At 41.3% G+C, this 26,683-nt stretch overlaps 1 protein-coding gene across 1 annotated transcript in view; it reads left to right on the top strand.

Annotated features, from left to right (window-relative positions):
* PLEKHG1 (pleckstrin homology domain containing, family G (with RhoGef domain) member 1) overlaps positions 1-26,683 on the top strand; it is a 48,290-nt gene that overhangs the window by 2,252 nt on the left and 19,355 nt on the right. Inside the window, exons 2-3 of the mRNA XM_009586452.1 lie at positions 15,909-16,009; positions 21,541-21,610. Of these exons, the coding sequence (XP_009584747.1) occupies positions 15,909-16,009; positions 21,541-21,610 (171 nt within the window). The remainder of the gene's footprint in view (positions 1-15,908; positions 16,010-21,540; positions 21,611-26,683) is intronic.

The following is a 26,683-nucleotide window of genomic DNA, read 5'->3' as shown; positions in this document are numbered from 1 at the left end:
ATATGTTTCTCAGGATTCCTTCTCCACAAGTTAGCTTAGCAATGCTGTAGTGATTTACCTAACCGAGGGTGGGGGTTGTGAGAAGGATGGGAAGCCTCCACAGACACCTATAGGAGCGCTGTAGCCTTCTAGGATTTGATTATCTGGACCTCTATGACTTGAGGCCATTTAGTCTGGCAGCCAGATGACTGGTGCTGAGCCAGAGTAAGATGAAGGGAAGCAGCTTGATCTGTCTTATTTTCCAGATAAACATGGGTCAGATTTTGGCAGCTGGTTAGGAAATGGGGTGAGAATGGGAAAGGTCAAAGGACAACTGCTGCCCAACTGAAGAGATACATGAAGGTGGGAGCTGGTGGAGGAAAGCATAAGCAAATGAACCAGCGCTAAGTGGAGGGAGAAAATCATTAGAGGGGAAACAATATGAGGAAATGAGAGGAAACCCAGGAAGTGGAAAGTTGAAGGGAGTATGAAAGTGGTTGGAACTGGAGCTCTCTAGCGAGCTTTGCAGCTGACTGCAATGCAGCAGCTTATGTACACAGACTAAAAATAGTAAGGAGTTTTTTTTGGTTTGGGGTGGGATTTTTTTGGCAGGGGGGAGGCAGGGAGGAAGAGAAGCAGGGCAACCTGTCACTACAGATGTCAGACCGAGGATGGCATAAGAACAGAAAGGGAGAAATGAATAGGTACTATTTTAATCACCCTCTACCCCCAGCTGAGAACTGTCAGTACAGATCTAGGCTATTGCTTTTTGTCCCCTGGTAGTGGGGATTTGCTGATGCTACCTTCTCTGTAGACAACGGAAACATACTTAAAAAGAACATGTTCTCACTGTTGTTTCCAGCACTTTGGAACAGGTTCTAGAGCTAGAACTGAGAGGGTGTCAAAACTCATGTCCGTGAGTCCACTCTCTAAATTTCTGGTGTAAAGCAAAGCAGGCTTGCCTGTGATGCACAGTCAAGCTTTTTTGGGGGGTTTGCGGGGATTTTTTGTTTGTTTGGTTTTATTTTTTTGGGGACTTGGGGGGATTTTTTTTTATTTTTGGTGGGGTTTTTTGTTGGTTTTGTTTGTTTGGTTTGGTTTCGTTTGCTTTTTAATATATCCACACTCTTTACCGGCATCCGGATCATTAATGAATATGTTAAACAGGACTGGACCTAGTATTAACCCCTGGGGTATGCTGCTAGTTACTGGCCTCCAACTAGATTTTGTGCCTTTGATTACCATCCTCAGGCCTGTCCGTTCAGCCCATTTTCAGTCAACCTCACTGTCTACTTATCCAACCCATACTTCATCAGCTTGTCTATGAGGATCTTATGGGAGACAGTGTCAAAAGCCTTTCTGAAGTCAAGGTAGACAATATCCACTGCCCTCCACTCATCTACCAAGCCAGTCATTTCATCTCAGAAGGTTATCAGGCTGGTCAACTTCACCTTGGTGAACCCATGCTGACTATTCTTGATTACCTCCTTGTCCTTCATGTGCCTGGAACTGGTTTCCAAGATTAGCTGTACACAAATGTAAAGAACATACACAGCTATACACAAATGACCAATTAACATGGATGGTGTGAAATTGCATGTAGGATCCTGGTATTATTCATCTTATCCAAAGTCAGCTCATTAAGAGTTAGCCTAGCATAGTATTTTGGGCATTGTCCTTTCAGCCTATGTTATCCTTAGAACATATAGAGTAATCATGCTTGACATAAAAGACTATAGATTGAATGGGGGCAAATAGAATTTCACCCTTTTTGATACCTTTATTGACCTAATGCTATTAGGTCATTAGTAAGTAAATAAGTAAAAACAAACTGAAAAGGCATAACTACTATTGCCTTTTGAGTATCCGGGTGGTCTTTGTTCTTAACAGCGCCAAGTTGGTAGGCAGAGGTAAAAATTGACTTCATAAGACATGACTAATGTCATCTTTAGCTGATACTGAAGACCTGCTGAGGTTCTCCAGCTTTCTTTTAAACTGCTGATAAGAGTATTTCATGGGCTTAGGATGAGTGAGAGGAGGCCGTACAGACACTATTTGGCTCCCTTTGCCCCAGGATATGCTTTAAAAACAACGGCTTTTCTGGCCAGTACAGCCATTTTGTCTGTGACCTGGAAGAACAGTTGAATTATGATTGTTTTGAGGCATGCTGCTGTGATTCTTGCACAGGCAAGCATTGTAACAAAGATAGAGTGAACTTTTCCATTGTTTGGTGTGTTTTATCAGATGATCTGTTAAGCATGATTAAAATTTTAAATTAGTACAGCTTGAAGCATGTTTTGGGCAAGTCTGCAATGAGAAATCGGATACCTCTGCTTCCTCCTTGTGTCATGCTGACAGGTGTACTGGCCAGGGCAGAACCTGCAGAACCTTCTCCTCTTCAGGACCTAGCCTGACTTTTTCAAGTAGTAATTTAGTTAGAATAGGCATAAACTTCAGAGTCACTTACTGAACTAACTTTTTTCCTGAATAAAATGCTCTCCCTGAGTTTATAATAAAAATGTGTTTCGCTCCTGCATTTCATAGGAGTCAAAAGCCCATATTCATAACTTGTACAAATGCTTGTAACTGTAGAAAAAGACATCCACATTTGTATTTTACCTTTGCAAAATGAAGGAATAATGCAAATGCACTGTTACAGTGCATGCATCTGTCATGTTACGTTAAATACACTCACATAGTGATATCAGCCCATTGAGAACATCTAGATCCACTGCATGAACCTCAGCCATTTGATATAAGAACTCCTATCAGTAAAATAATATCAGTAAAAAGTCGTTGGCATCTATACAGTAACTAGAGGGGAGTGAAGCATGCGTTGTCAGTGCATTTCACAAATATTTGATGCAAACAGAGGTTGAGCTTCAAGAATCTTGAACTTCATCTGAAATCTGGGAGATGACTTTTATGTGAATGAGTTCCTCTACCCTTTCACTCCAAATGTGACATTTATTTAAACCATCCCTGCTGGACTAGTTGAAGTCTCTGTCCTATCTCCTCTCCAGATCTTTTGTCCCCGGCCCCCTCTTTTTATACATGACTCCTCATTCAAGCCTTTTTGCCCAGAAAGTCCCATTCTCCTCTGCACAGTCTTCTGCCTATGGTCTTCCCGCCCATCTGTCCTAAGTCTTCTCTCAGTAAATCCCATCCTCATCCCCCATCAGTCCCTATTGTCTCGTTTCCTCGTGTGATTTACACTTTTTAGTCTTTCTCTTTCCCATGTTCTTAGTCTCTGCTGATTCTAGATTTCTCTTCATAGTTCTCTTGGCAGGTCTGACAACTCTTTTATCACCACTCCTAATTTTTCTGCCCCCTTAAGTTCTGCTAACATTCAGTCTCCATCTTCTGGTGTCCATCAAGCTTTGTTCCCATTTTCTCTTTCCCATCTTTCTGTAGGACTCCTTTGTGTTTCCTCTGCTCTGGAACTGCACAGCACGCTTCTCCACACTGCATAAGGTTTGCAGAGGGTTACTGAGACACAGGAACAATCTTTTCCCTGCTCTTGCTTCAGAGGAGCAGATCTGAACCAGATGTGACTGGCAGCATCTGAGAATGGCAATTGTGGGTTAAGACCTTGTGAAGCCTGAGCGAAACATGCAAAGGACCATTGCTAAACGTTCCTGTTGAGGATAGGCGAATTTGAGGGGTTTCTCCTCCCCCCGATATGGTCAAATATGGGGAGATTTGCACAAAGACAGCAAAAGGCATATTCTCAGAAACAAAGTCTCCATTATGCTCCAATCTGCTACTGCCCCTCCTTGAGATGTGAGGGTATGGTTCATATCCCTGCTAGTCAGCCTGGGGGTGCTTGTGTTCTCAGGGGGAAAGGTCACCAAAATTTTTCAACATGAGCAAAAAAGGACATTCTTTCTCAAAAAGGCCTGGGGGAATGCTTTTGCTGAAATCTCCTAAAACAACTCGGCAGGGACGCAGATTTCTGGCATGGAAAGCTTCATCCGAGGTAAGCATATCTGTCGAAGTTATATACCCCTTGAGGGGGTGGGGGAGAGCCTTGTGAGGGGAAATATTGGACATTTGCTGTAGATACGTGTTGTGGCACCAATGATTAAGGGAAACCCTTGTGAGAGGAAGTCAGTATCGGAGTCTTATTGTTCCCGGTTTCCTGCTTCCTGGTGCTGCCGTTAGAGGATGTCTCTTTCTACGTTTTAGGCAATTAGTTAAAAAGACAACTCTGAAGACTGCAGTGTGCACATTGTCACTTCTTGCGATGTGATAGTAAAAGCATAGCTGCTTGTGCACTGGGTTGCTGGACTAACTCTAAGAGAAAGTTAATTCCTCCTAGGTTCAAAAGGTGGGAATCCCAATATAGCTAAGGCATCCCATAATGGTTGTTCCCACATTATACTTAATTTCTATTTGCAACCTCTTTTTCTATGGCTGCTAACCTACATGCCTGAGGAAGATACCTTTAGATTGCTGACATAAGTTGCATGTGAAGATGTTACTCTGGGAGAGTACCTCTGTTTCGTGGTACAGAATTCCAGCACTTACCAAAAAGAAATGGTTTCATTAGCAGAGCTGGTCTTTTTGAGCATTTTGTAGATGAGAAACTTCGCAAGATGCTTCAGTTGAAAGTTTATTGAGTGTTATTGAGAAGATAACTTGGATGTGTGAGGATGTACCGATCCCTCCTGTATAAGCATCCTGAATTTTATGGTACTGCTATAGTCATCGGACTGTAACGATGGCATTCTTCTGAGGTTTTTCATCACTTCTATTTCACTCAGTATAGGGAGCAGTGATGTGTGGTCTCACAATTAGTATTTTTCTTCAGTGCATTACGGCCAGAAATTAGCGTACTGTATCAGTGGCTCTAAAGCTATGGAGCAATACCTCAGCTTCATGTATAGGCACTGCAGTTCTGCAAGTCTAGTCTGTCTGACAAAGACTGCTGACATACTTAATTTATTTGTCTTAAGTCTTCAGCACAAAAGAGAGAACACAGGTGATGGAAGCATGATTTTTAGGCAGTTTACTTTTAATTTCCTCATGAACAGAGTGATGATTTAGAAACAGGCTCTCCTCTCTGGGGCCAGCTGCAGATCCTGTCCCATACAGAGAGAAGATTCAGTTTAGATTTAAAGCAAAACAGTGATATTCAGAATGAGATTCTTCCTTCTTCGAAATTTGTCTTGCTATGACTTTAAAAAGCAGTTGAAAGCAGATTAGCACACATGCTGTCCTTTCTGAGTAGGGTTTGATCCTTATGCTTTTAGAAAATTTGGATGAGCAATTTTAATTACCTGCACAAATATCATGGTCATGACAGTGCTAATTTAACTGCAATTACACTTCTGAGCTTCTGAACTTTCTCACTGCTTGTTTTTTCATCCATGAAGGAAGAGCTGTGTCAAATTCTAATCGACCTCCTTGGGGAAAGCTTGGCTTAAAAGCAAAGAAAGTTTTCTCTGGTAGTATTGAGATATGATAGCTGAAACAAAATTGTGCTTGAGGATCTCAGTACATATCTAAGAAGCCTTCTCGAATGCCATGAACTTTAAACAGAGTTACAGCAGTATAAATTGGAGCAGAAAAATGTTCCACTTAAAAAACCTGTAATAAATTTGGAAGTGGCTGTATTGGAGAACGTCAGTGTTTTGTTTTGTTTCTGGAGTTGCTGTTTAAAAATGAGGACCATAATCCACAGTGGAGACTGTTGAGAGGTGAGGTATCTAGGAACACCACTAGGTATGTTACCAAACAGGTGTAAAACAGCTGTTCTGGCTACCCTTAAAGAAATACCTAAAGTAAATCAGACTTCTTTCTTCTGATGCAGTAGGACTGTTCATTTTTCCCTGCAGACTTCTTGCTTCCTGGATGTAAGCCGTATTAAACATCCTAAAGCAACCTAAAGTGATGGAAGTATACATAAACTGTTGTTTGTGTTTGTGTCTTAAATAGTTTTTGATGAGGTTCTTTCTGAAACTCCAAGATCTTGAACAAAAATATTTTGCCAGCTATGTATGCTTTAAGCTTCTCATCATATGTACCCTTTAATGAAACCAAAACAAAAGCAGAAGCAAAACCCAAACCTTGTTTAGAAGCAAAACCCAAACCTTGTTTTTCTGGGCACGAGAAGGATTCTGGGCTTTGGAAAAAGATGTTTTGTAGCTATATAGTAGGAATATATTGTGTTGTGAACAACCAGAAGTAACCTAACAAACTACTTATGTGGTGAAAGGCAACTGCTTATGTTGTGGCATGAACAGGGAGCTGTTTGTAAACTAACCTCGTAGGAAATATGCAAAGCCAGGGTTAAATACACTGACGTGTGTTTTTTCTTATCTGCATCATCACTACTTCAGTCTTATTTCTGCTGGTAACATTCATAAATTTCTTTCATTCAGCACGTTCCCAAGTATTTGAAAGACACTGAATAAAATGTCATCGCTGCCTTGTGTTTCCTCCACCTGTACTTTGAATCCAGTTCTTATCTTACAGCTAGATTGTAGAAACATGTTGGGACAAGGACCGTCTTTGTCAGCTGATTGCAGAGCTTCACCGTATGGCTGGGACCGCATACGTTGAGATAGCATGAATATATAGCCATAACTTTGTGTTTGTTTTAAGGTCAGCTCTGTGTTTGGACAGCACAAAAGAGTGAGTTATACTGTAGTAATAAATGAGCTGTCTGTAAATGTACAGTAAGCCTTTCTCAGCTCTGGGTGGGAGAGAAGCGGCAGGGAGAGCTGCTGCTCTTCCAGGGAGCTGCAGAATTGCCGAAAAGCCTGGCTGCCACTGCTCATGTCCTCCCTTTTCTTGCAGCAATCACTCAACCGTGCTGTTTGCAACCTCCTACCTGCTTTCTAAATGTGAATGAATATAGATAAAAGGGTGAAAGTTAATTTTCTGTTCCGGAAAGCTTTATTGTTCTGGGAGGGGGGAGGCAAAGGGAAGATACAGTTAAATACAGAGTGTGCTGTTTAAGAGTGCTGGTGGTGGGCAGGGGGCTCGCGGAGAGAAGCTTTGCTCCTGTGACTGTACTGAGGCTGGAGCGGGAGGCTGTGTCCCTCGTTAGTGGGATGTATAGAGCCCTTCTGGAATTGAGAAAGTAACAGAAGAGAGATCTGTTCACCTCTGCCCTCCGGCTAGCTGTTGCTCACTGGCAGTGGATGAAGAGCTCTACAGAGCAGAGCAGCACCTCTGGGAAGGCAGCAAGTTTATAGAGGGTGGACAGCAAAACTGGGGGGAATAGGGCTGAGAGGCAGGAGAGAGGAAGTGCAGCTTATGCTGCGAAATTTTCGGTAAATATTTAGATGTTTTAATAAAATGATACATTTTTTTGCAGAACGGTTGGGATTTCTGTAAAGAAATTTCAAAATTTGGAATTTTCTGGAGTTTTATATGCTTATTATGGCCATTTCCATTTTGATCCATGGAAATATTTGACTACTTTTAAATTTGTTATATCATTGTTATTAAATATTACTTGTCAGTGAACAGTGTTCTTCTAGTAATCCATGACCTTTAAACCTGAAGGCTTACAAACCACATAGCAGTCTCTCCCTCTCTTTTCCACTCACACCGCTGCCACGGATTAAGGTGTGGAGGTAGCTGCTATTTTTTGTGGTTTCATGAGAAGACCGTTTTGCAAATAAGACACTTTAAAAAAGTTTTTACTTGCAAACCACCCACTACTATAAGCTTCCATTTAATTGCTGTTCATATATTAATAATAAAAGCCATCCATAAGTCTCTGGCAATCATGTGGTTACTAAGGTTAAGATAAATGTGTGTTTAGGATGTGTGCAGATTTTCTTCATTATGCTGGGTTTGCATTTTCATTCTTTGGAAAACAGACTCTTTCAAAAGTTTCCCTTCTTGTGTTTTAAAATAAACATTTCTCTTCTGGGATGTCTCATTTAACTTGTAAGCATATCAAGATCTCCTGTAGAAAATGTTAACATTCATTTGCCTTACAAATTGGGGCAAGGTTATTTAACAGGGCAAGGGTCTATAGCACAAGACTCAGGTTCCTTTCCTGAGTGATTCACCCATTCAAAGGCTAAATATGCCTTAATAATTCTCTGTGCTTTGTTTGACTATGATTCAATAAGGTTATAATCAGACCAACTAAGCCATGTTGTGAGAAGTAATTTATGGATGTCCTGATGAACTTTGAGATTAATTTTTTTTAAATTTATAATTATTAAACATTTTCAGCTGGTACTTTTTAAAAAAGATCTAGGTTATTGAATGATGATGATGATTGACACCAATGATGTCAAGCCTCAGCTGCAGGTTTAGATTTAGAAATCTTTAGAGCGCTTACTTCATCTGCCTAGCAACATCAAACTATCTGACATCCTAATTACTGTTTAATGTTTTCATTTGGCTGTCCTCATCACTGTACCTTATTTCTTCTGTGTTTTCTCTTAACTTTAGGAAGTTAGTTAGGTAGCTCTCTGATGAAATGTCAGTAAGCTTCTGGTAGTATTTGTTAGCATCCTATGATCTCCATCCGCTCTCTGAACTTGCCTCTTACTGCACCTCTGAGCAGCGATTCTGCATGCCAGCTTCTGGGGAGAATTCCTGTAGCTGTGATGTAGCAGTGGGTGCTGGCTGATATCTAAAGATAAACGTGGGACGTGGTTTTAATCCAGTGGGTTACAACTTCAATAATTTAGTGTGCTGAAGTGTCTAACTAGAGTTACATGTGAGTTTCTGTTCCAAGTGATTTACCTATATTGTCTTTACAGATGATGGACAATTTAGGGGACTTGTCTGTGTGCAATCCATGAATCCCAGTCGCAGCTTATGAGTGCTTTCAGTGCATCTCTATCAAACTGCAGTTTGATTTAATTGACAGGTGTCTTTTTAAGATGGGAGATTTTAGCATGAAATTCCTGCAGTTGTACAGGGGGATATTATTGAACTTTGATTGTGTTTCATTAGAGCAAAAATTCACTTCAGCAAAGAAGGCAAAATCCATGAAAGCAGTCCATCCAAGCAGACTGGTGGTTCAATGCTGGATAGCTGGTGGCAGGCTTTGACCCCCCAGAGAGCTTTGTAGACGCAGCACTCCTTCTAAAATGGCTCATGGGACAAAGATGACACAAGAAGAATGCAGGCATTGGGCAAAAAGAAAGAACATAAAACCCTACACCGGTGGAGTAGGCATTGTAGAACATGTGCTTCCTTCCACTCCAGTCCTAGGAGGGAGCTGGGGGCAGTGCTGGAAGCTGACTCGGGCATCCTCTGACACTGAGGCAGGGGCGAGAGGGCGTGCAGAGCCTGCTTTAGAGGCTCAGGCTCTAAAGCGGTGAGGGGGAACCCACAGCTGCAGAAAGCTATGCTGCTACCTCCCAGCCGTGCATAGTGGCAAAGCTGTTGTCCTAGCCCAGGGACCCTATGGATGAACGCAGTGCAACAGTCTAGGGAGTGTTGAGGGACCTCTCACTGACAAAGTTTTCCAGGGCAAATGCTTCAGTTCAGTTCCTGGGACCAGCTGTGCTCTGACAACTTGAAGTCCTGTGACAAGATCTCCTGACTGTTATGTTGTTGACATTGACGTGCCCTAGAAATTTCTGACTTTGTATACACCCCTACCCGTGCTCATGTTCTACACGGGCATAACTGTTCAAAGGCAGCCTAAACCAAAGAAAGCGTGCGTTTTAGAGGCGCAAGGCATAGTGTTAGGACTCAGGAATTCCTCGCTGCTAATTTTGGCTGACATGTACTCCCCCTGTGGCTTTCCATGCACGTGGATGAAGCCAAGGGGACCTACTACGGGTCACTGCTTCCAGTCCTTAGTATCTGTAAATGGGGCAGTGTTTTAACATCTATAATATAGGTGAGGAAGTCACATTGGTTATAGAAAATCTGTCACTTGGGAACAGCTACATAAAAAAAAAAATTTTTCTTCCCCTTCTCTTCTGTAGGTAAAATTTAAGTTAATACTGTTAACTTTAACTTAACTTATCTGCAGGCCCCTAACTGTGGAAAGTGTAGGGAGAAGTCTGTCACGATCACCTTACTCTGCAATGTTAGAAGTGGAAAGAAAACTTAAATGTGCTTCTCTATTTTTAGTCTTTCTTCATACCATGTTCTCACAAGTGCTCTCACCATCAATCTTTGCCCTTTCTACATGCAGCCAGCAAAGTATCATCTTACTGTGTCACGCCTGCTTTATCGCTGTTACCCACAGGCTGCGTGTGAGCCGGCTGCACGTGTAAAGCGGGCAGTTCTGAGGAAGCTGGTCATAAACACAGGTGAGTGCGGTATGGCTTCCTCCACCCGGGGCCTGGGGAGAGGACTGATGCCAGCGAGGTGGCCTCCTGCCAGTTCAGAGACTCCACTCTTCTGTGCGGACATCGGAGAGGAGAGAAACCAATCACAAACCGCATCTAGTAACAGATTGTATAAAGCGTACGGATTACTTTGACCGTTCCCATTTGGAGGCTTGCTGGCTGTCAGTGGTGGCAGGTATTCTCCTTGCCCTTCTCTCTTGATGGCAGCAGGGTCGGTACTCTGCCAGCACGTAGGTGGGTGCTTCGGAGCCCACAGCTGAGGCCCGATGGAGCCAAGTTTCCCACAAGGGCAGAGCTTTGCTGGCACTGACAAGTGGCAGTCTTACGTGTAAGGTACCGAGGGACGTAAAGGGAATGGAAAAGGGGAGTAGGAAGCACACGGAGCCCAGGAACTTTCTGCTCCGGTTGCTGAAGTGAGCAGAGGAGGCTGCGTCTCCAAGTCTGTGTTGTCCTCGGAGAGACCCTGGCTTTGGCTGTGGGTTGGTGGCAGGGCCGTGATGTGCTGTGTATAGCCTCAGACAGGTGCTGATCTTTCGGACCTGTCCGTGCTTTGGCACATCTCAATCAGTTCTTGGATTCGTATAGCCAAAGGAACCAGAGCAAGAAAGCAAAGTATGTATGGTTTACAAGTGCACCTTCGCTTTGCAGGGTACAGCTGTACTTTGAATAATTGACAAGAGCTGCAGTGAGCTGCTCTGACCAGGATTCAGCATCCTTGACCACCTGTTGTGGACAGTACGCTGTTTTTTGACCCACAAGGCATTCAGAGTATGTTGCTGTACATGCCAGATAAATCTGTAAAGAAAATAAATAATAAGAAAAAAGAATAGAAAAAAAAAATCAGGCAAAAGACAAGTGGTACTGATTATAATTACCTATGTAATTGGCAGAATTAGCAATGGGGAGCATGTTATAGCATGTTGTACAACTGTTGCCCAGCTTTCTCTTTGGTTACAAATATGTGGATGGTTTGGTTATCATAGCTGTAGCTAGCAGGCTGCAAACAGGATCCAATGTGTGGTGTGTTTTCCTTCCGGCCTGCAGCATTTTTCTCAAAGCAGTGTGGAAATAGTGCTTAGATGCCCAGGCTGCTGAACCATTTTGGTGGTTCCTCTTCTGCACAGCCATCTGATTTGGGCTATATGCATCTGTGCTGGGTAGGGGGGAGTCAGGCAAAAATATGCCCATGAGTATGGTATAGCATCTAGGAGTAAAAGCTGCCTTATCAGTAGCACAGATCTAGGGAATATCAGAAAACTGGGGTCTGAGTGATGTTATGGCACTGCCTGCATTTAGGTCCTGCTTGATTTAATATTACATATTCCTCCTCAGGCTGCAACACTAGAAGTCATTGGAGTTTTGATAAGTACCTGGTTTTAAGTGTTTTTTGGACGGAGACTTGAGTTTTCCTGATACAAGTCCTCAGCTCTTGAGCCAAAGAGTGTGTTCCTGAAGTCCAGACGTACATCAGGTTTGCTTTCTCCTGCAGCCTGTGTTTAAGCATTGGAAAGCAAAGTTTCCTAGTGGGTAGAATCCCTCTTTTCTTCCTTTTTTTATATTGATATTTAATCAAATTTTCAGTGTCTTGTGTGCCTTCCTCTTGGAAAGTTGTACATATGTAACAACGCTCCTCTTTCAACAATTTTGCTTATCTTTGGTGATATCCATATATGCAAACTCCTGCCCTGTAAAGGGATTGCTAAGAACTTCTGTACTGTATGTTTTTTGCAGGGCAGGATAAAAATTGATTCTTGCTTTATGTGGCTTTTACCCATTTTTTTTTTATCATTACCATGTTAACATTACCATTAACAGTACTCATTTTAATGTGTAATTTTAACATTGCCGCATTAATGGCTGACTTATTTTTATTATTTTTCAGCCTGTAGTCTGTTTTTAAAGCTAAGTACGTGTCTGTTTTCAAAGGAAAACCTGGGTGGCTAGATGAAAATGTCCCACTAATTTGCGTTTAGTTTCTAAAGCTTGGTCATGGAAAAATTAGTTTAATTAATATGTGAAGATATTTTTGCTCATTTTTTCCTTTTCTTGACAGTTTTCTCTCATTTCCAATTCATATAATTATTTTTTTTAGCCTCTGAGGTTAGTGTTGTCATCATTTTGTTCCTCTAGAGATCTTTCTTGTGTGATTATGGAGGAGGAGACAGTAGTCAGGATATGCAGCTTCTAACAGACATTCCTTCTGATGGATTTGGTGTGATGAAAGACAAATGGGGAGAACAGCAAGGAAGGCAGGGCAGTCTGGCAAGACTCTTCTAGTTTTTGGAGAGTTTCAGGAAATGGGATGGAAAAATCGTGCAATACCATTAGAGCAAACCTTGCTCCATAAATCAATCTAAGGAGACTGGCATTTGTGGGTTTTTTCTCCTATAAAGTAAGCTAAATGTTTTTGCCGTAACTGCAGAGAGGCAATAAAAGGCTAGTGAAGGCAAAGGTTATAAACAAATCATTCATTGCCGACAGAGGGTCCATAGATGCTGACAAGAAACAAATAAAGTGAATAAGGCCGGTACTCTGTTCTGATAAATTTCATTGATTTCTGCACCATGTCATTATGGTTGCAGCCTGCCCTGTTATCTTGTAGCTCCAAACCTTTCATTGTAGCTTCAGATGATAACAGCTGTTGATACGCTGCAGGAGGTTGCAGTGACTACCATGGGGGTAAAGTACCATTTGCTAAGAAATAATTAGGAAAAACCCCATGGCTGTGTAGCTTTGATCTGCCTGTGGTGGTGTCCTTGCAGAGGACATTATATGCCAATACTGCATCTGTTTCCTGGATGAGTTCATGAAGCCTTTTTGAGAGCACACATGCTCTATAAAGCAGTATAACCAGAAGGGTCCCACTTGCTATGTCAGTGCAAGCGCTGTGCTGCTGTGCTGTGCCTGCATTTCATCAGACCACTGTGTCAAGACCGTCCAATAAACAGGGATATCTGAAGCTTTTTGCTGCTGTGAGTACCCTACTGTCAGTGTCACGTTTGGCAGTTCATGTCTAGCTCAGGTATCCGCTTACACGTGTAACAGCAATGTAAACGTGTCTGTAGCTGTCAGACTTGCACATATTAACAGTCAGCAATATTAACAAAAATAGAAAGCTAAAACATGAAAGCAGTCCCCAGATCCTGCATGATTCCCTAACAGTATGAGGTGAGGTACAAGGTACCTCTGAATCCCAAGCGTTTTAAGTAAATAACCATCTCCCTTTACTCTAGGTAAGCACAAATCCAACCATTAGTCTCTGGTTTGTTTCTGATCTGATGCTGGGAGGAGAAGGGGGTCTGAAGCGCAGTCTTAAGGAACTTTTAGCAAAAGAGAGCACAAGCGGTATAACCTGATACTGGCGTATGCTACGGGAATGCTGGAAAACTGCCAAAGCACCTGCAGGCTGCTGCTTGGCAGGAGCATTAGAAAGTACTTGGTTCCCTCTTTCTTACTAAGACTATTACTCTATTGGTAAAAGACAGAGAAGAGTATGCATATGTGGAGGAAAACTGGATAAGAGGACAAAAGGAGCACAAACCAGGTCATGCTTATAACACTGTCTACAATACTAGAAGTAACTGTGGACTGTTATTTTGAAGAAACCCAAGCTCCAGCTATGCTGAGATGAATGAATTTGAAAGGAACTCGTCTTTATTCAATAAATATGCTGTATGGAGTTACTTATTGTAAGATTTCCATTCCTCTGCAACCCACCCCGTCATACCAGCTCAGGGTGCTGCAGTGTTCCTGCAGGGCTAAAAATGTTTTCAGAGGATCACAGTTCCACTGGAGCTTTTCTGTTCTTTGCTTTTATATGCAGATTTGTATTAGTGGGCAGAAAAGGTTATTTATTTACTGTCATCACTGGAGTAGCCCTGAATCTATCATCTACTTCTGCCTTTGACCTAGCATATTGCTTGCTGCAGTCCTGTCTGCCTCACCATCCTGAACCTTCTACTCTTCTGCAGCTTCTGAGTATAAATAAAACGCCAAGGACAAGTTCAGGGAGTCCCAGAGGTGCGGTTCCAATGACTTACTGCACAAATATATTTCAAGGACAGGCTTGGACGATGAGGCTGCTGTCAGTAGGAGAGAACGTAGAGTGCAGGTCAGATGCCATCACAGAAGAGATGAGATGGCTCTCCGGGGACCTGCCTGCTTGCCTGCCCACTGCCGCTTGTTGCTCTTCTTAAAGACACTGAGGTTGCCTTGGAGTAGGCTGGCTTGCTTTCCCTTAGCAAAAAAACCTGAGTTTTGGAGGTGATGGAAGAGTGTGGATTATTGCGTATTAGGATGGGGGTAGGGGGCAGGAAAGCCTACTGGTACATGAATCTTGGTTACACCCATGACTCTGCTGACACTATTTCAGTTGGAAAGAAGGATATGGAGACAGAAGCTCGAGCGCTGCAATTCTTAACCTTCCTTATGAGGGCATCTAAAATTCAAAAGTCAGATCCATGGTTGATCCAAAACCTTTGTCTTCACGGGATTTACACAGAAAATAAATCTTGGCCAATGTATGTGTTCTATAATACTTTTTTCTTTACAACTCTGGAACACAGTTATATCTTAGAAGTTTTCATGGTCTCGTTGACGTTTTGCAGGGCTCCTTCCTTGCAGTGCTGTGGAATGCTGTATTGCTTTTGGGAGATTGCCACACCATGTTGTCTAGCCCCAGTCTAAGGGATTTTATTTCTTTTTATTTCGCTTTGTTTCAGCTGTTTTCACTTTTACTTTATTTCCATCCTCCAGCAGAATTTCTTCATGAATGTGGCAGCACATTGGGTTTCTTGGTTTATGAGTTGTAGTTAGTTAAATAGCCTGCTGGATTTACTTGCCCTTATCTGAGAAATTTTAATACTGTAGCAGCAACAGAATGAAAGGTGACACCTGGGGAGCTGAGTGCTTATCAAAGTGAGGGAAGAGATGGGAAAGTTGTTTTCCCAGAACACTGCCGATCTGAGCTTTTTCTAGATCTCTTGTTCCTATTCAATTAAAGCCCCTGGATGAGACACTATTACTCTTGTAAATGCAAAAGGAAATCTTTGCTAGAGTATATAGCAATGTAATTTGCAATGTAACTGTATGTGTGGTTAAATTGCATGCACGTATATAAATTGAGATCTGTTCTCTACAAACCCTGCATTGTTTTTTTAACTGTGATTTAAAAAAAAAAAATTGCGGTGGTTGCTTTTCTGAGCCTGTGTTGCTTGTGTGCTTTCTGCTCTTCATTATATAGGTTTTCTGTTACTAAGACTGCATTAAATTACATTCTTCATCTCTTATGTTTACATTTTTTTGTCTTTGAGCCAGTTAAATAGTCAATTAGACTGTCATTGTGAATGAAATCTGAATACATTTGTATATCAGTAGCAAGAGAAATGTTGGCTGTCCCATCTAAGGGCTATAACTTAGTGTTCGGTCTTTTGTTATTTTCTTGGTTTCAATGAACAGATAAGTACTGTTACCTTTCTTAATAGAGTGACTGTTCACACTGGGGCTACTGAAGGCTTTACTGTAGTAATAAGGTGAAAGACTGATATGAAAAGACTCATCTTGTACAACAAAACATAGCTCTATTTACTGATCTAGAAAAGGAGGAAACGTCTGAAGGCCTCCTTCTCATTTCTCTTGTAGGATTACCTCGACTGTATCACTGACCAGACCAAGCTCTCACTGGGGACAGAGGAGCGATCAGCCCTGTTTGGAAACATACGGGATATCTACCGTTTCAACAGGTAAATTCATATTTAACTAAATGAAAACAGTTCAATAGCCTGCATTAACGAGGAGGGAGCAAGCCAAGCAAATACTCTGTTACTACTTTAATACAGCCAAGATATATAAATTGAGAAATTGTCTATCTTTGATTCTCAGCAGGGTTGTTTTGCTGAGATCAGATTTTTTTAGCTGTTTATTTTATGAATCAAATGTGGTCTCTCTTTACTTCTTTTGTTTTCATGCTGGGTGTTTCCATGAATTTAAGCCTAACCTGCTCTGTGCCCTAACAGACCCTAATGCAAGACCACTGTGAATTAAATTCTTGTCTTACTAGAGATGTCATTTTATTCCTACTATATTGGGACCTTTTGTGTACCAATATACATCACCCAGATCTGGCTTTTCTAGTGTTTTATACTACTAAGGACTCCCTGAGTTGATTTCTCAAACCTGTGTTCAAGTACCTTTCCATTTATTGAAGGCTTCAGCTCAGTATCTTTACAGCCTTGTATAAAACTCCGTAGATGGGATTCTAGTATATTTTGGGAGCCTGAAGTAAAATTCCTTGCTTGTATAGCTAGTGCCACATTGTGTGGGACTTGCAATAGCTGCAGTTTCAGGAGTATGCTACTGCTACTTTTGTCTGAATCCTCTGTTACTATAAAAATAATTAACTTATTCAGCATTTAAGGAAAATCTGAATATGCAGTCGATGCAAGAAATATATTGGTGTAAAGTTCCCATGTCTTTTATGTCCCATTACTCCTGAAAAAGCTCTCTTAGCTTTGCTATAGTTGACGAAACATCTCCCAAACGACTGTATTCTTTGAAGAAGAACAGATAATTGAATTGAATCAAAAGAGGATTCTGAAGTGGAGGACTAGTGTCAAAGAGCATCTTCAATGTTTTTCCATCATCATGGGAAGCTACTTTAAAACGCTTCAGCTGCTGGGATCGCTGTTCAGTATCGAAGGGAAGAGTGGGGACGGATCTATTCAGAACTTATGGACAAAGATGAAACCTAAAATCTTTTCATGCAACTTAAAATGGCTACTGCGGAGTAATGGAAATACACTTAACTAGAAAGTTGCTGTGTCCTGCTTCACCTACAACAACTGACTTGACTGAATGTCTAAACGACGGAAAATGCATAATGGTAGCCTGCTCATGTGTTTTAGAGCCATGAGACAATGATTGTGAGCTTACAGCTTCCCAGCGGTCACAGGATGGAAAAAAACAGTCCTGGCCATTATGCTTTCGGATACTTCAAAAGCTAGAGAAATGGCAGACTTGGTAGCTAGGACACATTTATACCAGCATCATTGCAAATATTACCTAATAAAAATACCTTCAGGTATGATCAGTCATTATACAGAATAATTAAGTTGGGAAAAAAAAGGTTTGCAGAGGTTAAAAAGAAAAAAAGAAAAGAAAAAAAGCAGTTTTGGGCATTTTTAGCGATAGATATGTTACAATGGTTAAAACTCATTGGAAAGTTGTCCAAGCCTCTAATAAATTACTAATGTATTTCAGGCCTTCTAATTTAAAATTCTACATGGAAATTGTGAGCTTTTAAGACTGAACACTCATTGTAGATCGCAATATAGCTTCAAGGATTAAGTTCCCTCCTGTGTGAAACTTGGCATGTAGCTTCTCAGTCCTAAACATACTCTAGAGCCTTTTTATTTATTTTTACCTTTGAAAAAGGTCCATTTGGCAGTTTTGTGTTAGTAGTTTCAGATGCTTTTTGTAAGCATGATTCTATAGCTTCAGAATTACCTTGTTTTTCTCAACTTTGAATTTGACCGTGAATCAATGATCAAAGATTTTATTCTTGGGGTTTTTTGGACTTTGTATAGATCTGACAAATTTCATTTCGGTAAATGGGAATTTCTCTCAGCTAAACTACTTATGATTTTTAGGTGTTGCGTTGAATGGCAGAAATGATGGTCAGGATGGTAACTGCTAGTCCTGTGACTATGATCTCTTTTTGGAAAGCTATTTCTTAAAGCAGAATCACTAACTATGTACAGGTCCACTGGTCCTGCTCTGTCTCTTGTGAAAAGCTTCCCCACTATTAATTTATTTATTTGGAAGGGGGAAGTGTTCTCTAAGTCAGTATTTGCTGCCTTTCTTCCCGGGCCTCTCCTGATGAGAGTCTTTCCAGTGTCAGTTTAGGATAAATTCTTCACCCGATACCATGATTTGATTCTGAAATGGGAACTCTGCAGAGAAACATGCTCAAGTTTAGCACTTCTGCGAACAGTCAGATGATCTTAGGAGAGGCCAAGCTGAAACCTCTGCTGCTGACACAGATCATCCTGCACGGTGCTTGTCCATCGGTGGCTACTGAAGCACACAAATACAGCGCAGGGCCATTTTCTGTAACTGCCGTATTCAGCAGTTCCTGTGCTCTGAGCTTCACGGTGGTAAGGGCTGGCTTGTTGTCAGGAGGGGCCTTCCTAAAACCTGTAAGAGCTCACCTTTAATGGAGAAGGGTTTTATTCTGAGTGGAAAGAAATTAGTCTTGGCCACAGGCTTTTTGTGACAGTGAAGTTATATCAAGGCTAAATTTCTCTTGATTGTTTTTTCCTTTTTACTGAAAGTCTGAACTTTTCAGATTAATTTTCCAGAACTGTGGTGAAAGTATTCTGCTATGAAGATCAGATTGTGCCTGCTATCTCCATTTTTGTTTTGAATGCTGTGCTCTGTCAGGCTTTGAGAGAATGAAGTTTTTCGGACATGCTGTTACTTTAGCATTTATGGCTAGTTAGCGCAGTACTTGGTCATCAACTTTGGGTTTTTTTTGTCATGGGTTCAGGACAAACCATGCTGTTTCCTTCCTACGTCTTTCCATTCCTTCCATTCCACCAAAATTGCCTGTCTGATGTCCCTGTCATTACCATCTCTCTCTCACTCCAATTCAGATCAAAACAGAGGAGAAAAACACTTGTGTCTTGCTTTAAAACGGTGTGGTGATAATATAAAATGAATAAAATAAAAAAAAGTGCCCAGGAATTGTGTGTGCAAGTACGGTGATTATTTGCAGACCTATAAATGTGTTTAGCTCACTCCTCTTGACATCCTGTAGTCAACAGCTTGATACTAACCTGCACTTTGTCCTATTGAAAGTCTTCACCCATGGGGGGAAGATAAGTGTATTGTCTTGAAAATAATTCGTACTCCAAAAAATCAAAGCATCCTAAAAGACATTGTAATGAGACTTTTATGCATTTCACTTGAAAAGATAATGAATGCATTGCATGAAAAAATGTCAGTCTCCTTATGCTTACCTCTCCCATCCCAAAGGAGTTAGCATTAGCTATTGATGATGATTGTACAGATTCAGATTTTTCCAGCCCATGATAACCCAAGCTGTATAATTCAGTACATGGTCTTAAATGGCACTGGCACTTGCAGCATGCTTCAGTCTGAGTCTTGTTAGTGATTCAGCTGCAAGAGCATGGAGTTCCTCTGACAGGGCTCCCTCGTGCTCCCTTCCTGCCGGGGTGATTGGCACAAGCGAGTCGCAGAGGCTGAGAGCTGTGGTGCCATCTGTGAACAGCGTAAAACCTCTGGATATTCAGGTGAAGGGAACTAATGCTTTTCTCTATTGTTCCTTCTGCCTCCTGCCAGGTACTTAGATGTAGCCTGTAATAATAGCCCTGCTTTTTCACATGTCAGCTTGGTATTATAGGGATTTATTTAACTTTTCCAGGATTCCTGGGCATGACAGATTTGTTATTTTTATGGTGGCAGGCTGCTCTGACCAATCCCATTCTTACCAGCCAGGTGAGGCAGAAGAGAATGCAGTATAGGTAACAAAATCTTTCAAAGCACAGCCCTTACTTGGGGCTTGTGCATATGCCACTAGGGGCTTATGCATATGCCACTAGCATATTTACTGCATAAACTTGGACTCAGTGCATGAATATATAAAATCTTTAAGTGTTGCATTACTGTATCCTGTAGGAGAAATAATGTGGTATTATAGGAGACCAGTAGGAATAAAATGGCAATCGAGGTGCTACATACTCTAAGCCATCAGCAGAACATCTGTCTGCCAGACGGCAGGAATCCTCTGAGCCTGTTCAGTGTGTTTGATGTTATTTCCAAAACTCGCGTGCGGAACACAGTCAGTCATTATAACTAATGATTATGGTCGTCATTGCTACAGCTTGCTTCTTTTGCTGATGTAAAGGAGCTTCATGAGTGTGGGGCATCAAGCAAGGGTCGTATTTTTATTCCCATTTTGATGAAGGGAGAAATTGAGGTGTGGAGGTTAAATTGTTGCTGTGCAGAGTGGCTTAGTGACCACTGAACCTAAGGTCCTTGTCTGTCTTTGTTCCTTGTGACTGATTGCTGATTTCTCCCCTCCCTTCCTCCAATAATTAGAGAAGCAAAAAACAAGTCAGGAAACTCTTCTGGTTTACTCCTCTTCTTACTTACAGAGGGAAATTGTGTCTGCTTAGAGGGGAAAAGGGTAGTTCCCTAGATACAGGCTTAGCAACTCTTTTGCAAAACTTGTTCAGGGAACCAGCTGTGAACTGGGAGAAAAGTAGCCCTAAACGGAAAATCATCTGATGAGAAGGAGGGGCGGGGGGGAAGTTCTATCAGAGAACAATTTGGCAGAAAACTCAGTTTCTTCTCTCATTTTTCTGAGTACATCTTTCAGTAAGACTAAAGACTATTTGGATCAAGGAGAGACCTCTGAGGTTTTCTTCTTCTGCTTGAACTCTCTCTTTCACTGAATTGGCTTTCGAGAACTGAGTTTCATACAACAGTGAACATGCTCCCTTATTGCTTTGCTCCTGTTACAATGAATTAATTTCCTGCTTGGCATGTCAAAAATATAAAATCCTCTCAGTAAGGTTTTATTTTTATGCATGTAGAATTTATATATTGCCTTCCAGAAAATTTTTTCCAGGCTAACCATTTTTCTTCAGTGAAGAGACCCACTAAAGGTAGACAAATTTTCCTGAGTGAGCTTATTACCATTCTTCTTGTATGTGTAATACATCCCTGGTTCTCATCTGTGTTTTTCAGACCAGCTCCTCATCTCCCTCAGTCAAGTAAAGCGCCTAGAACATACGAAGTCTCTGTCTCTATAGGACAGGGCATGTGCTTCAGTATCTTTTATATTTTGTTAGTTTTAAATTGCGTTAGTTGATATACAAGCTACACAACTGTCTGACTACACCACTATGAGTATCATAGAAGAGCTGTCAATCTGAAGGAAGGGGCTCAGCTTTGCTTAGGAGATCAGCAATCCATGGTCAATGTGATGATTTGAATTTTTAAGTATGTGGGAGTACCATTTCCTTAGAGTACTCCTCTGCCTCCAAATAAAAAACCCCAGCGGCTGTACATCTAGGGGGAAGAGGGGCATCAAAGGGGTTCTCGTGCCCTTTTTAGGACTCACTGCGTCGTTAAGTGCTTTGGGCATCACTGCCATGAATGATGAAGCACTGTCTGGCTCCGAATATACAGGTGTGTCTATTCCAAGGTGTGCCATAATTGTCTTTCCTTTTCCTGTTCTTTGTTTTAGTGAACTTCTGCAAGATTTGGAAAACTGTGAAAATGATCCTGTGGCTATAGCAGACTGTTTTGTTTCCAAGGTAAGTGGCTCCTGCAGGAGTCTGCAGCACACCACCAATTGCAGAGTGGTGTTGATATCGGGGAATAAGATTAATTTATTAGCTTTTGAGACCTAATTCTGACAGCTTGTGTGACTTCAACCAAGAAAAGTTAGCAAATCCATGGAAAGGGAAGGAATTTCTCTTAGTAGGTGATAGGGATATGCCTCTGATTTGCATTTTAAAAAATGAAGAAAAAGGTGTTATTTTCTTAAATAAGTGTATCTGAACTGGTGGAGCTGTTAATATAGAGTTCATTTTTAGATCTTTTTTTTTGTAAGAGTATTACAGGGATTCTTTTTTTTTCCTCTTTTTTTAATATAGGTGATCAAGTGGTACACCAGTTATGCCTTGTCAGCTTAAAAACAACTAGAGAATACAACTTGGCTGCATTTTTAGAAAAGGCAATAACCTTAATATATATACTTATGGCCATATTGTTTTCTGAGATGCATTTTTTCCTGAATACAGCAGCCATAACTTTAATTTTCTTTTTAAAGGGGATGGCCCAAAGTCTAGCCTTAAGATTCAAATCTCATTCTCTCTGAAATACTTTGAATTTTCTGAACATGGATCTGACATCTTTATTCTACTGGGAAGTTCTGAAGCCAAAAAATATGGAGAAGTTGTTAGGTGCAGAAGAAATACAGGGAACCAAAGTAGGTGTCCTTCATTGTAGGAAACCCAGAGAGCTGGTCAGGGAGAAGGGGAATAGCTATAATGGGTAGGACAACAAGAAGTTAAGTAATTTGGGCTGCACACGACTAGTTCACTGCAGACTTCACCAGAGAATCTACATATGCCTTGAATCTGTAGAGCCCAAATGTGTTACGAAATAATCCCATCTCCATGGTATTTCTCGGGGAAGAGGAGTGGAAGAGGGGGCATGCAGTTGTTTAAATTTGGATAATCTCTCTATAGGTGTGTTTGCTTTTTTGCATTAAAAAAAAAGCCAACAAAACCAAAAAGCCAAACCCTGTCATGTTTTATACTTTGTTCCGAACTCAGTATTGCCAGCGCCAAGCATTCAATGTAATAGGTCTAATACAAGGATTTAGGATTAACAGGACCACCCTCTCATGGTGGTCCCGTAATTTGTTTGGCACTGTTGTGACACAAGGGATTTTATCGTAAAGGGGAGTGATGATACCAGCTTAGTGCTGCTGTTTCACTGGACCACGGAGTTGAGTTTGAGAAGTTATCTAGTAGTTGATCTTTTGTGAGCACCGAGAGATCTTAGTGTTGGCACCGCTACTACAAAAGTGGGATGTATTTTTGCCCCGTTGCAATGGGATTTATGGCATGTTGTTATCACTCCAAATAGCCTATATTGAATTGAAGGAGAGAGAATGGGATAAGGGCAAGCACAAAGTCTTGCTTCTGGAACAGAATAACCCCATGTGCACGCCGGGTCTGGCTGACTAGGAAACAACTTAGCAAAAAAGGATCTGCGGTCCTGACGGACCAGAAGTTGAGCATAAGTCAGCAGAGTGCTCGTGCAGGCCAATTGTGAGGCCTTCAGGATACTTACAGATACCACAGTTTGGAGCTGGTAGATCTTTCTGCTGTATTGCTTGCTTATAGCTGGGATCGGTGGGACTACTCCTGGCTGGGACATGAACAGAGGTGGTGCAAGTGATAATAGCAAGTCCAGGAAAAAGTTGCGCTCTAATTCATATTGGCCAGCTGAAAGGAGTTTTCTGGTAGACTTTCTGGCCATTAGTTCCAAAATCCATCTGCATATCATTGCTTGTGCTTTTTGTTCCCTTGTCAAATGCTTTTAGCATTTGTATTATTGGCAGGCAACTGCCTTATGGCTTGGAAATTGCTAGAGATTGCAGTCCTAACAAGCATTTTTTAGCTTCATCCAGACAAGTGCAAACACTTAAAAGCAAAATCAAACAATACCAAAATACCCCACAGTTCTGGTTTTGGCCATGAAGATGTCATTACAGCAACTGCTGACTGTCTTAACAGACTCCAGTTGTCCATTCTTGGTTGCTTGTATCTTCCCAGCATTGGGTAGTGGAAATAAAACTGCCTTTTTTGGCAGTATGCAGTCCTTCAAGTCTTACGGGACTTTGGCCATTTATTGTTTGATTGCTTCGAGTGTGCTAGATCTTCATTGTGAGTTAAGCACAGGGATAATACCATGCTGAGGTCATAGCTCACAGCCTTAGTTAATGGATGCAGCTCCGCTGGAGCTTCTTTAATGCTTCCAGTGGAACCGTGCTTAGGTTACACGAGCTCTGGCTCTAGTGCTGTTTTTTTCACCCTACTGGTTCAGCTGTGAATACGGTAGTTGGGCATTTAAACGTATAATCAAGATTTGACTGTAGGTACTGTGTTTACTTTTTGCATTTCATGAAGCTGCATAAAGTAATAGCCATTTCTTTCTTCATGTGAAATGACACAGAGTTGCTTTGCATGCATAACAGAACAGTTATGGTTAAAGTAACTCTGGAGCTTGTTGGAACTAAAATGTTTGATGTTTGTGAAAATATCTAGGGAGCTTCATTTTGTAAGGTCTAGTTTTGGACCATATTTGATGGACTGTTTCTTTGAACTTGACTTCGTTATTTGGTTTTGCTCAATAAAATTTGCTGTATAGCATTTTATACTTCCCTCACACAATCATACATCTCTGTGTTTCCTGTGTGTAACTTTCATGCTTGTGTAGTAAACAGCCTTGCAACTTTTAGTTTTAAGGGAAATAGAGTAGGGATTATCAAATCACATTAGCGCACTTTGAACAAAACCTCATAACTGTGGATTTGAATCTTTATCTTAACATTTGTTGTGCTGGGTGCCCAAAGTAAATAGCTCTAAATGGCAGCTTTTATTGGTTAACAGACTTCAGCAAGATGTCTTTAGTCTAAACTAGCCATTTACATAAAACGCACTAATAGATAAAATAATCATGCAAGGCTATGACTTTATGTAAATAGAAATATTTAATAACAACTTACAACATTGTATGAAATCCCTCTGCTGCCAGATATTTTAATTCGTTAATAACCCACAGGCAAATATAGACACAGATGCAGAAAAGCATGCTTTTTAAAAACTTGCAGTCCGGTCATGAATTGCTGCCTTTACCTTTCTGCAGATGGTGTGGATGGGTATTTGTTTAAACCGCGTGGGATGGCTGCTGCACGGAAATAACCTGCCACTAACTGAGGGTAGTGGTGTACTAGTTCAGTTTCTACGAGCTCTGGTCCTGCCTCTTTGTCTAGAGGAACTATATTAACATTAATACAGTACATTACATGTACATTATGACTATATACAATACATGTACATTAAATGTCTTGGAGCCATTTTGCTGGTAACTGTAATCGGAGGCTGATAAAAGGGTTCCAGTGCAAGCTTAGCTATAGCTTAATTATTCACATAAAAGTTTGTTTATATGTTTTCTTGCCAACTCGGTCTTTCACTTTTCATAGTAATGATGCCAATGTTAATTAGAAGATTGACTTCAGTATTCTACACATTTACATTTAAGTGAGTTGCTGTAAAGGAGAGCTTAATTCTGGCACGTCACTTTTCTCACTCAGCACCCCAGAAATTCAGAACATATGTTTTCTGAAAGACATGCCAACAGCGAGAATTACTGTAATCTAGCATCTCGTTAATGAAGAGGTGATCCAGACAATTGGCTTCAGCTTACGCTCTGACTCAGCTCATTTTCTCAGTCTCCATTTTCTTTTAAAGTGCCTTTTATGGCTATAAAAAAGCACAGTGCACCAAGAGTTGAGAGAAGATCGGGGCTGTAGCCATGTGTTTGGCTCTTCATGAGGAGGAGACGCACAGTGGATTGATTCAGCAGCGGGCGACAAGCTAAGTATAGCTGGGATCAAAGCTTGGCTTTGCTCCTCGGGGTGACTTGTAGTCAGTGTGGATGAACTCTCGGCTTGGGTCTCAGTTTTTGCACCCTCTGCCACACGAGCTTTGGGCTCCCAGTTGAGAAGAGATCTCTGGAGCAATTCCAGTTTCCCTGCAGAGATCATTTTTTAATCTGGTTTGAAGACAATTGAGGTGAACAAAATTATTTTCAAGCTGAGGAAGGATAAGACTGTCCAAAGAAATCCTGATAGCATAGCTGGTGTTTTGCTTGCAGTGTGGAAGTATTGATAGAAATGTATTAAATCCATCTTAGTCCTGGTTTTTCTGTTGCTTCTGAACATAGTTCACAGCATTGGCTTTAGCCTGCAGGGCTTGTGCCCTGATACGCTCCCAGTGACACAGTGCTCGCTCTGGGGAGTCTGCTGTGAAGTAGAGAAGACCAGCTGGGCATGTGAATTAAAGATCCCTTCTTTGACGATGCAGAGGTGCTGGGTAATCAGGCAGGCGGTGGGAGAACGGCCGTCCTGAGTAGCGCGGCATCCTTACTCAGGCTTAGGAAGAGCCTCTCTTGGAAGTGGCTCTCTTGGCCGCTCTCCCAATGTGTTCATGTGAGTCCTGCTGGTGCCTCGGCGCGGTGTATGATGTTGATTCATACCAGCTTCATAAGTTTGAATGCGTATCAACAATCTCATTCTGGAGGCACAATATATGTAATTGACTTTCTACTGGCCGTATGCTCGCATAGCTTGGTAAAAGTAAATGCTCTCTGATGGTTTTGTTTGATGAAATGAGCTATGGCACAATGAAGCACGTACACATGTAAGTGCAGTGTGAAATTTGGAGTCATGTCTGTTCAGAAAGCAGAGATGATTGTGAAACCATTCTTAAAGTTTTTAGAGCTGTTGAGGGCATAAGGAACTACTTTTTCTTTTTTTTTTTAATACAAGTTGTTCCAGTTAATAGCTAGGCGAACATTCTTTTAAAACCAAAAATCCCATTGAAAGTAGTTTTGACCTTGTGTTAAAAAAACCAAAACCAGCAAACCCCACCCCAGCCCCCCCGCCCAAAAAACCCAAAACAAAACCCAAAGAGGAAGAGTATGAAAAGGTTCCTGGGAATTTCAGACTTGCTTTAGATTTTGTTGGGAATGTGCACTCGGTCTACTCTAAAACCCTGAAATGTTTGGCCTTGTGTGTTTTACAGATAATG

Source organism: Fulmarus glacialis, unplaced genomic scaffold (assembly GCF_000690835.1).
Source record: "Fulmarus glacialis isolate BGI_N327 unplaced genomic scaffold, ASM69083v1 scaffold9381, whole genome shotgun sequence".
Lineage (NCBI taxonomy): Eukaryota > Metazoa > Chordata > Aves > Procellariiformes > Procellariidae > Fulmarus > Fulmarus glacialis.
Note: the sequence above shows the minus strand (reverse complement) of the source record. Positions and strands in the feature narration are given on the sequence as shown.